The sequence below is a fragment of the Rhagoletis zephyria genome, unplaced genomic scaffold (assembly GCF_001687245.7).
Source record: "Rhagoletis zephyria isolate East Lansing unplaced genomic scaffold, Rhagoletis_zephyria_1.1 Rzeph_scaffold_04290, whole genome shotgun sequence".
Taxonomy (NCBI): Eukaryota; Metazoa; Arthropoda; class Insecta; order Diptera; family Tephritidae; genus Rhagoletis; species Rhagoletis zephyria.
In genome coordinates this window covers 1-17,725 of record NW_016161373.1, presented here as the reverse complement: position 1 = coordinate 17,725, position 17,725 = coordinate 1, and the positions used below count along the sequence as shown (strand labels likewise).

Here is a 17,725-nt window from a genome sequence, read left to right as displayed (position 1 = left end):
GTTTATCTACACCTTCATATTCATGTTCATGTTCATGTTCATGTTCATGGTCAAGTTCATGTTCATGTTCATTTTCATGTTCATGTTCATGTTCATGTTCATTTTCATGTTCATGTTCATGTTCATGTTCATGTTCATATTCATCTTCATCTTCATCTTCATCTTCATCTTCATCTTCATCTTCATCTATGTATGTATGTATGCTATTTGTTTTGACAGTATTAAGTGCCACTTTAATGTTGTTGCTAATATATGGACTTAATTGACCAATAAAACTTCTGGTGTTATGCATAATTTAGAGCTAAGTTGTATGAAAATCTACCACAGTGATCTCTCGATTATTCGTCATTCAAAAATATTGTAGCATTAATGGTAACCCAAAAGTGTTAGATAAGTATCTTTATTAAATGGGGTTACCTCTATTATTTTGGATAAGGAAAAATTACGCAGAAATAATTTTTGTTTCTGTGGCTTTACCAGCGGAAGCTAACGCCAGCAGAAGAAGAAAAAAATAATAGACCTAGTGAAAGATTTTTTGAGAAAAGTATTGTAGAAGAATCAGTGACACTTCTAAGTATTTTTAAACCAAACGTGAGAATTGAACTAAAGTCAGATTGCTCTCATTTTATGGTCTCTTCCTATATGCAAATTGAATACACATATAATTGAATGGCATAAAGCTTGTTCCAGAGTGAAAATATACCAGATGTAGAAATAAGAGCGAGAAAAAAGATTTGACACTATCTTTCCAAGGCCAGTGTATATAAGGTGGTATCGATTCAATTGTATTTTGTATTTGCTTTTAGCGGGCCATTGTCAAATTCCAGCTTTCTTCCATGCTCTCAGGTTTTCACTCACTCACCAGCGAAATATAAAATTTTGACAATCACGCGCTACTCACAGCTGATGAAACAACACCACTTTATATAAATTCGCCTTGGGGTGGTCTTTACAATGTTTGAAATGTTGATTTATATAATGCTGTTCTTTGTGTAATGAGTCAGATGTTTATAAAAAATTGTAAACATTAAATAAAATAAAGCTCTACTCAGAATCGCAGCGGTCGACTGTTAACCACTGTCAAAATTAAAACTCACAAAGACATGTGGAATGGCTCATAATTGCGATGGCAGCGGTTTTACCACCGACGTTTTTCGGTTGATTTAAATTTATTTATTTTTTTACCGCACAGCTGGGACGCGGCACAATGTTAATTGAGATTGTAGTAATTCTTATTATTTTCACAAGTTTGGCAATGTTTTCATCCATTTTTGTTTCCAGCAAATTTACATACACGCACGTACCGAAAAAACTATTTAATTCTAATGATGATTTTCAAATCAAAATAACAACTGACGGAAGCCGTCGTGCGCCGAAATTATGTTTACTCTGACAGATTTCACTGCGGCAACTGTTAACTTGCCGCCGACCACTTTACCGTCGTCCGCTGGATAGAGCTTAAAGAACTGTATAGATATATGGAACGGCTAAAAAAGTATGATTTCAATTAATCCCTATTTGAGGAACCACGATGCTTATGGAGCTCTGCCCAGTAAATGTTGTTGCGGTAAAAATCTTGTAATGTGTTGGTGGATGATGCAAACTTACCAAACACATTAGGGGTATTCTCTGAGTCTTGCAAAGCCCTTGCACGGTGTACGGATTGCACGGGTTGCAAAGCTGTCCCATACGAAAACCGGTTTTAACCGTGCAATCCGTGCAATCTGTGCACCATGCAAGGGCTTTGCAAGACTCAGGGAATACCCCTAATGTGCGGTGGAATGAAGTGGGAACCTTATGGGCAAAAAGAATGAAGGTCACACAAGGTGATTTCACTAACAAAAACCAATAAATTCATGGTGGTTTTCATCAATCAGTGCATTTCAGTCATCATTCCACAAATCGGAGGAAAAGTTGGGCCAAACAATAACATGTTGTGTGAGCGGCAATCTCAGCATTATTATTAGAGCCACACGACTAACTGCTACTTAGCAGCAATGGTGATTACTTGGAAGTGAGTGAGATTAGCTCCGGCTTATTTTGATAAATTTAAGTCACATGACCTGGAGTTTGTTTACCCGAAGATGCTAAAGTTTGGTGTGGTTTTGTAGCTTTTAGGCACTCTGACCAGAGTATTTAGAGTTTGTCTGGCATTAGAACATAATGCCACTCTTTGGAGCAAAGTTAGGGTAAATCGGATATCCTTTATGCTGAAGAGCCTGGAGCGCGAGGTTAGCAATCACAATAGAGCAAACGTATTGCTGTCAACGCCAGCAAGATAACACTGATATGACTGATTATCCATAAGTATTATCGACGATTGCATCTTGCTTGAAGGATGAGGAGGGCATATGCTCTGTGGCTGTGCGGCTTTTTCAACACTGAGATAATTGATTTTTTGGTCAGACGCATTTTTCAAAGTTTTTGGGTCGGCTTTTTTCCAATTTTTGGTAAACGTCTTAATGTCGCTACAGGAATAAAGCGACCTGAAGTTTTACGCGGCCTCCAACCAACATAGGTTTCTCATGGCGTACCGGCAGAGGATCGCAGTTAACTAGAAACAAAATTTTGGAAGTTGGGCAAATCTGGAATGAGCGTGGGCATAAGCACTTCTAATTTTAATTCGGGATATACGTCGAAACCTACTGCTATAACTGCTAAACTCAAATACATTTTTATATTTTAAAACTTTAAAATTTTGGAGGCACACTCACATCCACCACATAAATAGGTACATACTTACATATGTATCTATGTACATAATCTCTTACATTTACCAAATAATATTGCATATATACTACATATATGTATGTATGTATTTGTACTCGTTCACCCTGCCGTCTGTCAAATAAATCAATGAAACTATTAGTGCACCAACCATGGTAGACAAGTCAAATGCAAATTGCGGTAAATTTATGAGCATCGCGTAAGCGGTTAAACGAGCTCTGCACCACCGCAATTGAATAAGTGCACTCGAAATGTTGAAGAGAGAGCGCATTGGCAACAAACCGGATTTGATTAATGCAAACAATTTGCAAATTACAAATTCGATGCGCTGATAGCGCAATTTGATGTCGGCTGCCATTCATTCACTCACAGTTGCTCGGGATGTATATCATTCGTAGTATTTTTGTTTTTTGTTCGTTAATCGGTTTACATACTTTTCTGTTTTGTTACTCACCTCATCTACCCAGGACTTATATTTCTCGGTTAAGGTGATTTGTTCGAGCATCGCTGAGCCTTGATTAGTTTTCCAATGGCCCGAGATCGATTTGCGCCTGTAACGAGAAATCGTGAATGAGCGGGAGGCAGAGTAACAACAAAGTAAAAATAAAATAAAAATATTCCTTTAATAAAATTGAAGCATAAATCACGAAATAATAAGCGGCACTTTTGTGCTGACTTAAATGCTTAAATGGTATTATTATTAAATTACGCGACTATCGAGTTATTCGCTTGTCGGCGCGACGGACAATTTCGGCGCAGTCGCGGCGGCAGCAGCAGTGCTTGATTGGCGGCAAAAGAGGTCTTTGACTGTGGCAATCGTATAATCGGCTTTTGTTTTCACTATATTTTTTTTTTGTTGCTTTTATTATTGTACATACATATTGTGGTGGCATGTCAATGAGAGTTTGAGCGTTGAGCGCTGAATGCAACAGCAGCAACGACCCGCACGCCAGCGCATTGTTTATGAACCTTTATTGTATAAAGATTTCTCAAGTGCTGCGTACGCGCCCTCGCGTAATGAACTCCCATTCTTTCAGCATACTCCCATTTACTACAATTCACGAGTGGTGAAATTCAATGCAAATGCAATACTATTTGTTGCAGATACTTCAAACGTAACTGCTACGATGCGCCGTAACAGCGAATACCTGCAGTGCAGTGATAAATATGACGCACAGTGCCCTTGGTTGGGTGAAATCTTTCCTAAGCTTGAAAGATTTCTGCAGCTGGATTCCAACATTTGCTGTCGCTAATTTTGATCGTCGAAAAACTCTAAGAGCATAAAAGACGCCACAAACAACACGTAACATCTAGTTGCATGATTTTTATAGGACAACTCTCATGCAAAGCAAAGTATGCATTACTGGGCTATAAACCATACTTGTAGGCAGCGTTGTGTAAAAAATGACGTTTTTTAACTTCCCAGTAATTTTTTCTATGCACAATATATCCATTGTATAGCGGACTATTTGCTTGTAGAGTATGTACTTACGCTCACACTTACGGCAAATTTGTTACTAAATCTTTTAAGTAGAACTGATTTTGAATTATTTTCTTAATAAATCTTTACAGGCTTTGTTTTTTGCGGCAGGTGCCCCAAAAGATATTTATTATTTGGCCACATATGATTTAAATATGATGAAAACCAAGCGTACGCACATTTTTTTTTGTTATTGTTGGACTAAGGATCCCGCGTTCAAAGGCCGGTTGTGTAAACACTTGAGATTACAAGGCTTATTACAATGTTTGTTATTGCATATTAAAAGCCAAATCAGGAAGAGCTGATCTATTGCAACACACACGCTCGCAAAATCACTATGTTCGTTCTTAGCAGAACGTAATTTAGCATTTTCGACAACCGACCACTTAACCAAATGTCTACAAGAAACAACAAAATATTAAAAATTATGTGATATGATAATATTATATGATATGATGTGACGTTATTTTGTCGCACGTTTAATAATAAAGTGAGTTATTTCAAAATTAAATTTGCGGGAAAATACAACCGAAGTTGAATAATTTCATAAAGTTGGTTTGCAAAAAGAAAAAAAAAATAAAAAACAGATACATATCTTCGCCGTTTTGGAGAGTTTAGTTATCTTCAGAATGAACATGTCTGTGTTCATATGGGATAGTAGCTTTAAAAAGAACCAAACTTCATTATATCACATCGCATGATGCCGTATCTTATGTCATTCAATCCCATTATGCCATATGATATCACATCGCATGCTATCGCATCACATCGACCATTTTCAAGAATAACAGTATCTAAAAATTTAAAAATTCCTGCGCCATTAAGCACTGTGCATTGCAGCCAACCGCACTTGATTCGGCTATAGGTATATATGTACTCCTACTTTGATTCAACGCTTAACAACTTTTCATGGTGCGCATTTCAATTATTTTACAATTGCATTACACTGCCAGTGATCGCCGGTTGATTTGATCTTTCCTCTTGTTTCTTTTCTCCGACCACTTAGCCAGCCGGTTGTGGTGAGACTGATGAGTGGCATGCACAATAAAATCAAGGTCAGCGAGTCAGCGGACAACTTAATCCATGTCTTTAGCGATAGCCATTGACAGTGTTGATGCAATGCATTCGTGATTCCTTAATACATATGTACCTATGTATGTTTGTAATGTGTTTTGGCTCAACATTTTTTATTTCATCCAAAATCATTTCGATGCTTTGCATTTAAATCGCGGCATTACAGAGTCCACTCAGGCACTCGTATGTGTATACTACATATGCTCAATCACCGCTGATCAGATGACCACAAACAAACGTACATATAAATATATAAAGTATTTATTTATCTACGCATGTTTTGAAAATCTACAAAATGTACATACATTCATATATCACGAGCAATGTATTAACTACTTACATAAAAGCCTTGTAATTATTTCCAATCTTCTGGATATGCACATCGAATTTTGCATCAATATACGGCTCAATCGTGCAATAGCAGTGCGCATCGTTGCCCGAACCGGTGACAAGGCCAGCCGCATCTTGTAGGGCGCTCTGGTTCTCGAGGCGTGCGGTAGCAACGCCGCCATGGCAATGGCCTGCCTTCAAAACACACGGAAACTTTGTCCAGCTAAACTGTAAGTAAAAAAAAAATAAAAAGTAAAAATCACTACATTTGTTATCAGAAGTTGGCCACAAAATTAATATTTCAGGAAATGCCATTCAGTAAAGAGCAGCGGAATATATTATCACTTGTTTCAAAAAAAAACGGTGGCTTTATTACAGACGTGCTTGTTTTTATTTTTTAGTTTCACTGTATTGCTAAAAAGCAGATTGAATTTATGTTGATTAATTTTCTGGCTGTTGGCCAACCATGCAACAGGCCGCGACGTTTCATGCCGCATTGTGAGGCGCCGTGTGACATTCGCTTATTTCGCTGAATTTCTGCGAATTTTTAATGAATTTTTCAATTGGCCACTTTTCCACACTTGCCAAACCTTCTCTATTTCGATTATTCAAAACATAATTTATGCCTACTCAAAATTTTAAATTCTTAAAATTTGGTCGATTTTCTTATTTGAGTTTTTCCTTGATCAGCTATTTGCGCCAAAACCATCGTCATTCTAATGCTTTTCCATTGACCTTGGCCATGAAAATTTATTTATTGGATAGCCAAGATTATTCGTGTGACTAGCGTTTACGAATGCTTCTTTCACATGGGTATGTATGTATGTCTATATCGTTTTGTTTTGAATAAAGGCTATTAATAAGAATATGAGAAATACAGAAAATACTTATATACATATGTAGGTATGTATTTTTAGTTCAATCGGTACTTTGAAAAGTGCGCAATTTTCCAAGAAAATTTCAAAGAAACATTTATTTCCGGTTGCCGTTGAAGTATTATTTCATTTTTGGTTTCTAGGAATTGATTTTGGTTGATCTTTTTTATTTTTGATTTCATATTCGTTCTGTACTTTTTTGTCCTTATTTAAAATATCGTGGGCTGATGTTCCAAAACCTACTATGTGACCTGTCATCACTGATGTTAATTCTGACTTTGCAATTTAATAGTAAATTCTACAATTAATACCACCGATGACAGTTAAGTCTTAGGTGGATTTTTTTTTTATCAGAATCTCATTTTTGTGAAAAGTGCAGATAGAGAGTTTTGAATATAAGCCCTCGCTTATTTATAATATTGATCGACGTCGATTTAAAAATAGCATCAACAGCCGAAGGTATGGAATAAAAGCAGCTCAAGGGAGTCTCGCCTAAAAAAGTCAAATGTAGAGGAGGGAATAGAGCTTTTAATGTTGAGTGAAAAGATAAATTTATGTATATGAGCAAATCTAACGATTTATTTTTTATTAGTGTCGTCCCTTCCCTGCCCTCCCTTCTTTTGGCAGAAAAAAAAAACGCTAAAGCATCCTTCTTGCATTTGTTTCAATCAATGTAGTTCCAGAAACAAGTACAATAAAAAGTAGATCAAGTATTTGAACCATTTTAGCCTTAAAACGTTTATTTAGGCGATAAAGTACCGTAAGTATTTATTTTTTATTGTCACTCGAAAAAATAAATTATGTTGTTTTTTTTTAATAACTTTGGGTAGTTTTCAACTAGAATGTTCATATTAGAGGCAACGGACGTTGGCAACAAATACAACATGTCTGTGAAGTTTCAAGAATGCACCACGAAGTTAAGGAAATGACAGCATGCAGAACATCCGTCGCAGCTATTCTACAACTTTTGAAATTGTACGATTTTTTTAATTTTAATAATTCACGATACTTCAAAATTCTTCTTGCCAAAACTAATGAAACTAGCGTAATAAAACTAGTGTGCCACCAAATGAAAAAATTTTCATTGAGTAAAATATGGCTATAATTTGAGAAACTATGTAAAATTCCATTTTAACAATTTTTATCGGTAAACTCGAAATTTATTCTAAAATTGTTATACACTTTCTTCATGTATATATATAATATATATCGTCACTAGACACGAATAAAGGCGCGCTAGTGTTTCGACGGCGAAAAAAGACGCATACAAAAATTTTACGAAAAAAGGTGCTTAAAAAAACTTCGGCGAAGAAAGACGCGTAATCATAGATTTATACTTGGCCAAGGACTGCCATAAGGAATAATGTGTCAAAATCTTCCTTGCTAATATTTAATTACTTTTAAATAATATGACTTTTAAGTTAAGGCGTGCGAGTAAACGTTTTAGTTGACTGTGCTACGGGGCGTATACGTTACATACGCAACTACGGGTATATGAGCGCGGGTGGGTATTTCTACTTCTTTTTTTAATATATCTCTTTCAAATTTCATTTAAATACGATTTCGCGTTGTAATCATGTTTTTTATATAAAACTGAAGATAATGCATTTTCTGAGATAAGTGTTAAGTGACTTTCGAAGGTGTGACTTTGAATAAAAAAATAATCAGTTTCCCTTAAACTTTTTCCCGATATAGTCTATTTTAATTGAACGGCACATACATATATGTATTTAGGTATATGTACATCTGCTTAGCAGTTAGCTTTTATTTATCTTAACAAAAGCTATGACTTATATTATTTTAGCATCGATTCGCCAACAGTTAGCAAGTGGCGAAACGAACGAACTCAATGAGGTACAACCAAACTCGCTATCGTCTATCCGTGCTAGCTAACTTTGCTGTTGCTTTCACATGCAAAACTTTTCGTTAAGCGACCGGAACTCAAACATAGCAAGCAGCAAAGTGGCGATGACGGCTTTTATTTATTTTAGTGCACATGCACATTTGACCGAGCCAAACATACTTTTCAATCGGTTTCAATTTAAGTACATAGGAAGTGTATATTCTGAAAATGAACCAAATCGGACTATAGACGCGAGTTTTCGAAACATATCGAGTTCCGCGATACCTGACGACAATTTTTAATTTTGTTTTTTTAGTTATTGCTTTTAGGACATATTTATGTACAAATGAAGTTAAATAAAAGCTTGTAAAAATAAAGATTACAAAAGAGTTGTTGAACGCTGTAACTTGAAATGAAAAACATTTGTAAAAGTTGATTGAAGGACTGACGTACGTGATATATTTTTTTTTTTTATGACGTCCAGTACAACGGAATTTTTATTTAGTATGCTCTACATTCATACATATCGTCGGTGATACTGCAAACGGTTTATGTCTATTAGTACCCTTGGCAGTTAGATGGTCTCTCACTTGCACCGGAATGCATCTGCAAATCGTTACACCCTAATAAACGAATGACAAAACTGTCTACCTTTGGGTGATGAAGATGACCGATTGCCAGAAGCGATGAGATACAGATAACAGATCAATTAAGCACCAGGGGTAGTAACCCAGTGGGAAAATGTAATATATTGTAATGGAAAAAATCCCAGTCGAAAAATAATCAGTAAAACAACCCTTTTCACATTCGAAAATGCATCCCACGGCGATGTCCTAAGAAAAGTGGGGCATTCAGTTTTCCAACTGTACAATTTTAAGACTGGTTTTCACTATGATATATATGACGATACGGATAGATAGCCGATTTAGTAGCACATGTACACACCTAAGACCCATTCTGATTGAAATCAATCGATCCACTGCTTTTTAATTCCATTTGACAATGTGTTTTCATTTATATGACGACAAATGCCATTGATTTTAACATAGTGAAAACAAGCCTTTATAATAATATGATCTGTTTTAGCACACACGTACACACGGCCACCTCTTCTCCCACCCCCATTCATTCTCTCACCAAACGAAACGTGCCCGGTTTTATTGAGTTTCTGATATAGACGCGCCAGTATTTTTTGCTATAAGTATACATAGCGGCGAATATATGACTGAATTATAATGAACACGACTGTCAAACAAAGTTTTAGCTTGTTCAATATTTCGCAGTAGCCTATCGATATGTTAAAGTTGGGGAAACAATGTTATTGTTGGAAAAGTGCCGAACTTTTTGGTTAAATATCGTAATGGCAAGACTTTTAGCGCTACTCACAATGAATGCAAGAACTAAAAAAGTACGATATCAATTTTGTAAACAACAAAAAACTGATTTCCAAATGCCCATAATAAAACATTTAAAGAAGCGCATAAATCTCAATTGTTGACCTATTCATTCATAGAGTAGATTTATACTGTTTTTGTATCATTGATAAATCTATAGCCTGATTCATGCAATACTACACTCTACCCAACACAGCTACTGTGCATAAATTAAACCATTCAACAGTCTCTAAATGATATTTCGTTGATACTTAATAAATCTTCGCGTGAAGTGTAATGCGAAGCACGTGTTTACCACAAATGAATCGAGCGAAGGAATGACGCGATTATAGAATTAATTGATGAATGAAGCGATGCGGTGATGGGAAGATCAATTTGGTGAATGGCTGAAGAATAAGGGTAATTTCAAATGATGTGGAGCATCATAAATAAATTTAAACTGTGATACATCAAAGGCAAATTTTTAGAATTACAGCAATGAGCTTGGCTTTAATGTCTGTGAATGACGACAACACACAGCCTAGCGTCAACATACATACGTATTGGGCTTAACTTCGAGTTTTAATATATGGCTCATTCACATTTTAAGGCTTAATTCTTAAACTTTAATATAAAATTCTTTAAAACGAGTATTTTCTAATAGGTTTCCGAGATATACTCAATGCCCTATCTCACTTCAAAATGTACTGAAAATGTGCTGATATATGGCGTTTTTGAATCGGCAGCTGGAATAGGGCGTTTTGAAACGAATTCCGAAATAGGGCGTTCTTAAACCAAATTCTGAAATAGCACGTTTTTGAAAAATTTTGACAGATAGGGCATTTTAGAACTGGCTGCCGAAATAGGTCGATCTTCCACTCAGCAGTCGATATAAACCTCTGAAAAAAACACCCGATACATACATGCATACATGTAATAATATGTATATCACTGCATACCTTCCATGCCATTCATACCGTCGCCAACGTGCGCAATGATGCGTCAACCAGATATTTAAAGAGCGCCGAGATTATTCTACACCAGAATATATAAAGTGTATAAAAGGAAGCAAGCGATAAAAGTAAATCAGTGTAGCCATGCAAAATCTACTCATAGATTCTTCAATGTAAATATTTAACTAAGTTCTGCGAACTGGCACGCACGCTGCCTGAGCGATCTAACCGCCAATTGTGCACCGGCTTGCAAGTCTCTGCCAGCTGGTACTCATCTTATTATACCAATTAGGGCAAATGTATTTGTTTAAGATACATTCTTTCTTTTATAAATCATATTCTGCCGTCTGCCCTCTAACTAGTCCAGCCGTCGCTTTCTAAACTGGGCAAGAAGCATGCAGCCAATTAATATACTCGTAATTTGCATTCGCACTTGTTAGTCGCGTAGGCGTGCGAAAAAATGTCTACTTATGTGACATACTTACATACTTATACATACATATATATTTATTTACAAACAAATTGACATACAACAACTCCCACAAATAGCAGACTGCAACAATTGCATTTCGTTGTTGTCCTCAATGCAGGTCGTTCATAGTGTCTGTCTGATGTGTTATTGTTGTTGCTGTTTGTTGCGCTCACCGAGCTACTGCCTGTTGTAAATATGTATTCGTATTATGTAAACGACTGAGGTTGTAGCTTAAGTTGTCGTTGTTGCTGTGCGTGGGTCTGTTGATAAGCTTGTGGTTTGCGGTGAGTAGTGTGGCGTTTTTTTTAATGCCACCACATTGCGTCACCACTTTCGTAACGCCAATGCACTACTTGTAACAATAACAAATGAGTTTTGTGTGTAATGACATCACTCAGATACAATGATGTGGGTATTTCTTGGAAAAGTTACTTGTTGTTTACATACACTAACATATATATATGCATATGTACATACATACATACGTATATATGTTCTTTCGTTTCTTCTATCAATATATTTTTTTTTTGCACTGGGTGCTTTAACCTTGAAAAACATAGCGTGCGTTTGCTGCAAGAGTGTCATAATTCAAAAAACCAAAAGCTCGAAGTTTCGAAGCATATCGAAGATAATGAAATTGGGTAATTTCTTGATACCATAGGTATGCCACTATTTTCTGTGCAGTCCTCGTTAGTTAGAGAGCTAATTTAATAGGTCGGTATTTTTGAAATCATAAGGGTACTTCGCACAAATTTCTATAATACATAAAACTTTCGCGTGGGTACATTTGAAAATTGTAAGTTACATTTCGTTTAAAAGAAAATAATTTTAAAAACAAAAAATGTGAAAAAACGCTCCTTCAAAAAACAAAAAAAAAACCAATTAGGGGTGTTTTCTCAGGTAACCTCTAGCCTTAAAGCTCACTTTATATTTAAGGGTTGCATTAAAATTTATGATTGTGTCTAAAGTAAAGCATTTTATTATCGGTCCTAAATTGGATAACAGCCAAGAAACATACATACGTCAGAAACCGATAATATAAATGCTTTACTTTAGACATAGCTTTAAAGTTAAAGTTTACTTTAGCCAACGGCCCTAAAAAAGGAAAAAAAGTGCGCCTGGTCCACCATACTAAAGTGAACTTCCTTCGATTCATTTCTAGTTCACTTTATATTGCAGACATTTTTCTTAAGCTAATTATTTACTATATCCTTGGTCTTAGTCTTCATATACGTCTCCGTAATCGACTTGGTCTTAGTATTCGTATGATGAATCTCCGTCTTTGCTTTCGTGAGCGTAGTTTTATTTAACTTCGTACTGTCTTCGGTTAGCCTTCGCGTTCGTTTTCGTAGTCGTATATGTCTTCGCTTTCGCATTTGTCTTCGCAATCGGTTTCGTATACGTGTTCGTACTCGACTTCGTCCTCGTATTCGAATCAGCCATATTCGCCTTCGAACTTGTCTCCATATTCGCCTTCGAACTCTTCTCTATATTCGTGCTCATCTTCATATTCGTCTCCGCATTCGTATTTGCCTAAGTCGTCGAGTTCGTCGACGTAATTATCTTTGCACTCGTGATTTTTTTTTGTCCTCGTGTTCGTGTTCCCCTTTAGTTGTTCTTCATATTCGTTTTCGTATTTGTATTCATATCCATCTTCATATTGCTGTCAGTCGACATTCGTACTCGCCTTGATCTTCGTATCCATGCTCGTATTCTCGGTGCATTTTCCAACGTTGTCCAATTTGTCTCCCTTCTCTCGGCAAAAAAAAAAATACACTTAAATGTTTTTCCTGGATTTATTTTAATCAATGGAATTCCAGAAACCGAAACAAGTACAAGAAAAAATAAATCAAGTATTAAAATTTCAACCTTGAGACGTTTATTTAGGTGAAAAAATCACAATTTTTTCTTTCTTTATTCAATAATTTTATTGAGCTTGAGGCACGTTTTTAATGAAAATTTTGTGAAAAAAATAACAATAATTTAAATTTTGGCTAGAATTTATAGACGCTATTTCGGAGATCACCACATCTCCTCATCAGAATTCTTCACTGGCTTTGGACGCCCCGGTCGCTGCAGCGAATCCCAGTGAAATAGTTATATGGGCTTAAATAATAAAAGACAATATTTTTTTTTTTTGCAATAACTTTGGGAAGATTTCAGATAGAATGTTCATATTAGAGGCAATGAAAGCTAGCATAAAATACAGAAAATCTGTGAAGTGTCAAGAGTGTGCCACTAAGTTAAAAAAAATGGTAGCATACAAAATATCTGTCGCAGCTATTTTGCATTTTTTTGAAATGTAAAATTTTTTCCATTTGTAAGTGCTTTTTTCGCCATAATGAGCCAATCTAGAGTAATAAAACTAGTGTGCCACCAAATGAAAAATAGTTACATTGATTATAAAATTACGCTGATTTGCGAAACAAAAATCCCAATTTTACAATTTTTGTTGACACACTCGAAATTCATTCTGAATTTGTTATATACATTAAGAAACTAATTTATAAATATATTCGTAAAGAATTCTGTAGAAAAATATTCCACGACAATATTTAATTACTTTTAAATAATGACTTTTAATTTAAGGAGTTGGGCGTATACTTTACATACGCGACTACGCGTATATGAGCACAATGTGTTATTTTGACTTTTTAGTATATCTTTTTCAAGTTTTCATTTAAATACAATTACGCGAAGGAATATTGATATTTATGCAAACCTGAAGATAATGCATTGTCTAAGATAAGTGTGCCACCATTTTCGACCAAATCTAAATAAACGCGGCGTAGTTTTTGACGTTTTATCACTTTCTCATTTTCATGCAGAAATAAAATTTTGGGACGGGACATACAGTAAAGGAAACTATCATCTAAGGCAGTTGTTTACAAGCCAGGCTTACTGAAAACATTTTAAAATCGAATCAACGACACTTGCGGCCGCCGTGGCTGAGTGGTTAGAGGTGCCGACTACTACATACTCGGTACCTGGCTTAGATCCCTAATTCGAGCAACATCTAAATTATAATGAGAAAATACCCACATAAATCCGACGAGAAGCGATATGTTATGTATTAGTGGACTTAGGTCTCACACTGAAGGGGTATGTAATAGGCTTTCGATACTTTCCCCAGTCAAAACAAAAAATCTTTATTTGAGTGAACACATTCAGTCAGTTGTGTATACTATATTTGCCCACATTCTCTGATACAAATTAAAATGCAACTTCAACAAAAACGTGACAGCAACTGTAATTAAGTATCTATAAAAGGAAAAAAAGGTAACAACTTAATAAAGCAAACCAAATTACTGATTTATAAGCGTAACAACAGCAACCGAATTAATTGCTTACCAAAAATGGTAAAACAAATGGCATTGCACAACAACGGGTATTCAGTAAGAGCTTTATAACGTAAAAATTTACGAATCACTCAGGGTGATGCACAAATCTACGCGCGCTCTGCGCAGGCAAGCGCACAGATGCACAATTGCATCTATGTAAATGTTAGCGAGACAAACATCGAAGTTAATACAGTGTGTACTATGTATATGCTAAGATATATATCTAGTCATCTGTCAGCTTGTGCTGCAAAGCGCCACTGCCGCTAAGCAGTATTTATTTATTAGTGGCGTTAGCTGGCGACACAGCGCGTATCTGCACACCGCGACGCGCGCCTATCCGCAATATATGAATGTAAGTATCTAGCTAGTAAATAATTGTAATCGAAATTTATTACTCACGCGCAAATGAGAGCGAGTTGTAGATTTTGACGTTGCACATAATTTTATAAATAAATTCATGTTTCTATGTATGCATGTATATTAGACCACGTACAAAAAAAAAAAATTCTGCAGGGAGACTATAATAGGACTTAAATCTTAGTATTTGGTATAGTAATGATCCACCATGAATCTCTCCTCTCTAGGAGAATTGTAAGAGGTCGCGTACTGAGCCTTTAGTTTTCCCATAGGGATTACACGTAAGAAAATGAGTGCTTTTCTTTTGAGGTCAATACAATTTTCTAGGATCAATTAAAACGCTTGAAACTGTAAGCATGCATTGATTACATGTCATTTAAGTATTTGCAGGCTCAGATTATGTAAATTATCCTTTTATCCTATTTAAGTCAAATCTAGTATATTCCAAATTTTTTTTTTGGAATTAAAGGATCTGAGTATGAATAATACTTAAATGGCACGTAATCAATGTATTCTTACAGTTTCAAACGATTCCATTGATCCAAATAAAATATATTGATCTCAAAAGGTAAGAAGTCATTTTTTTGTAATTTCTATGCAAAATTAAATTATCGACGCACGAACGCTTACAATTGTTCTAGAGAGGAGATATTCATGGAGAATCCTTACTACACCAAATACTAAAATTTTAGAGAATAGGGTCTTGAGATTTCAAACAAATAATTCGATGGGCACCCTAATGTTTATGGGTAATTTCCATACAAAGTGGACATGACAAGTATTTTTTGTATTTTTTTTTTAGGATTGAGAAATTTATCGTTTATTGACGTAAAAATTTGTGAAGAATACGAAACTGCTTTTAGGCTCTTTAAAAATTATTATTTTTTTTTTATTTTTTTTGCATTTTTATTTGTTTTTGTTGTTTTATGGCCTTATAACAATTATATTCAACAATTTTTATTGAGCTTGAGGCCGTTTTTAATGAAAAACTTATTGCGGAAAAGCAACAATAATTTGAAAAAATGGTAGAAGTGATAGCTGTTTCGCAAATCACCACATTTATTTTATGATTTTTCTATAAGGCCAAAAAATAACAAAAACAAATAACTTAAGGACGAGCACACCTAAAAGTTAAACATTCGAATAATAGAAATTTAACAAAAACCAACAACCACATGATCAGGTGAATTCATGCGCTTGATTGTAGTTGGCTTAACAAGTGAAATAGTGGAAATAAGCAACAAGAATTAACAAGGCGAACTTAGCACAGTGCGTTGGCAACAGGCTGCGTCAGTGGGATCGTCGGTTCGAATCCTACTGAAAGAAGTTTGATGATGAAATGTGGTGATTTCCGAAATAGCTATCACTTCTACCATTTTTTTCAAATTATTGTTGCTTTTTCATAATAAGTTTTCCTTAAAACAGCCTCAAGCTCAATAAAAATTGTTGAATATTTTTGCGTTTTTGCAAAATGTTTTCCATAACGTCACTTTTTTAATAATAAGCTAAAGGAATAAATAATAAATAAAAACACCTCGAATTTTCTCTGTCACATAAAATTCGAGATTTTTTTTAGGTTAGAAAAAATCCAGACGTGGTGGAGCAAAACGGACTTGAGATTCGTGTTCAGCGGCCCCAAAAATATATATAAGAGACTAGGTTTGGTCAAAGGAACCTTTCATCGATTTTTTTTTGTGGACCTGTGTTATCGAATAACCTGAGCGGGGACAAATATTTGTTTATGGAGTAGGTAATATACATATATCAAAGAAATACCATTCGCAAAAGACAACAAAATGGCCTACAATAATAAAAAAATATAGTTTTGTTAGTGGCTTATTATTTGAATCGTATAATGCTGCTTTGTGATTTTTCGTGTTTACCACTATAAAGAAATTTAAAAAGGCGGGGCAAAAAAATTGCATTTTGTTTGGAAATGACCCATATAGAAACAACTGCGCGCGTTTTGCTTTGCGTTGATGTGCTGCGATGCTGACGCTTTTATAGCTTATGTATTAGGGATGTTAATTTTTTTGATTTTTGCGATCCCGGGATTTTCGGAACATCGTTCATACAGTCCCGGTATCCCGGGATGAGTCCCGGCATTTAGATATTCATTATTTTCTAACAACTTAACATGAAGAAATTGCATCAGTATAGTTTGAGAAGCTGTTCTACCATATAATAAATAATAAATAAATAAATGGGTTTGAAATATACTTTATTATTTAAGTTGAAAAATTTTTCATTAGTAACAAAACAATATCCAGTAATTAAATTTGTACGCACTTAACTATACTTTAGCGTTGACATATCTGATAAAATAACTTAAGGCATGTTGAAAAGAGCTCGATGCAAAAAACTTAAGTCAACGTATGTATTGTGTGGCTGAAAGAAATTCATAATACTAGTGGCAGAAATAAAATAAACGCCTTATTTCAACCAGTTTAGTCTATATTAAAATTATAAAAATGCAAAAAAAATTGACAAAATTTCAAACTATTTACTTAGCATTTTTAGAAATATTTGGGGTACGCATTTTTATAACCCATTAAATTTAAGTAGGATAAAATGCAAGTTTCATGCAGTTACAAAATACCGTTGATTTTTGGGAATTTTTTAAAAGATCCTGGGCATTTTTTCCATATTGTTAAAAAAAATATAAAAAATCAACGTTTTTAGCTATACTCATGATAAAAACATAGTAAGGTAAAACTGTTCTCTCAATTCCTCGGCCAGGTGTTTTGTTGTTGTGGTAGTTTGCCAACATTTTAAAATCATATAAAATTGAGAGTAAAAAATGGAATTGTTCAAAGTGGTTGTTGTTTGACATAGAAAAAATGAGAATGTTTGTGTGAGTTTGTGTGTAAAATATTAAAATTAAATTGCTTGCAAACGTC

General features: G+C 35.0%; 1 protein-coding gene across 1 annotated transcript in view; it reads right to left on the bottom strand.

Annotated features, from left to right (window-relative positions):
- Positions 1–5,839, bottom strand: part of LOC108370517 (synapsin-like) — a gene marked incomplete at its 5' end in the record, with an annotated part of 17,088 nt that extends 11,249 nt beyond the window's left edge. Inside the window, 2 exon segments of the mRNA XM_017625845.1 lie at positions 3,182–3,278; positions 5,622–5,839. Coding sequence (XP_017481334.1) covers positions 3,182–3,278; positions 5,622–5,839 — 315 coding nt within the window.
- Positions 5,840–17,725: the final 11,886 nt, after the last annotated feature.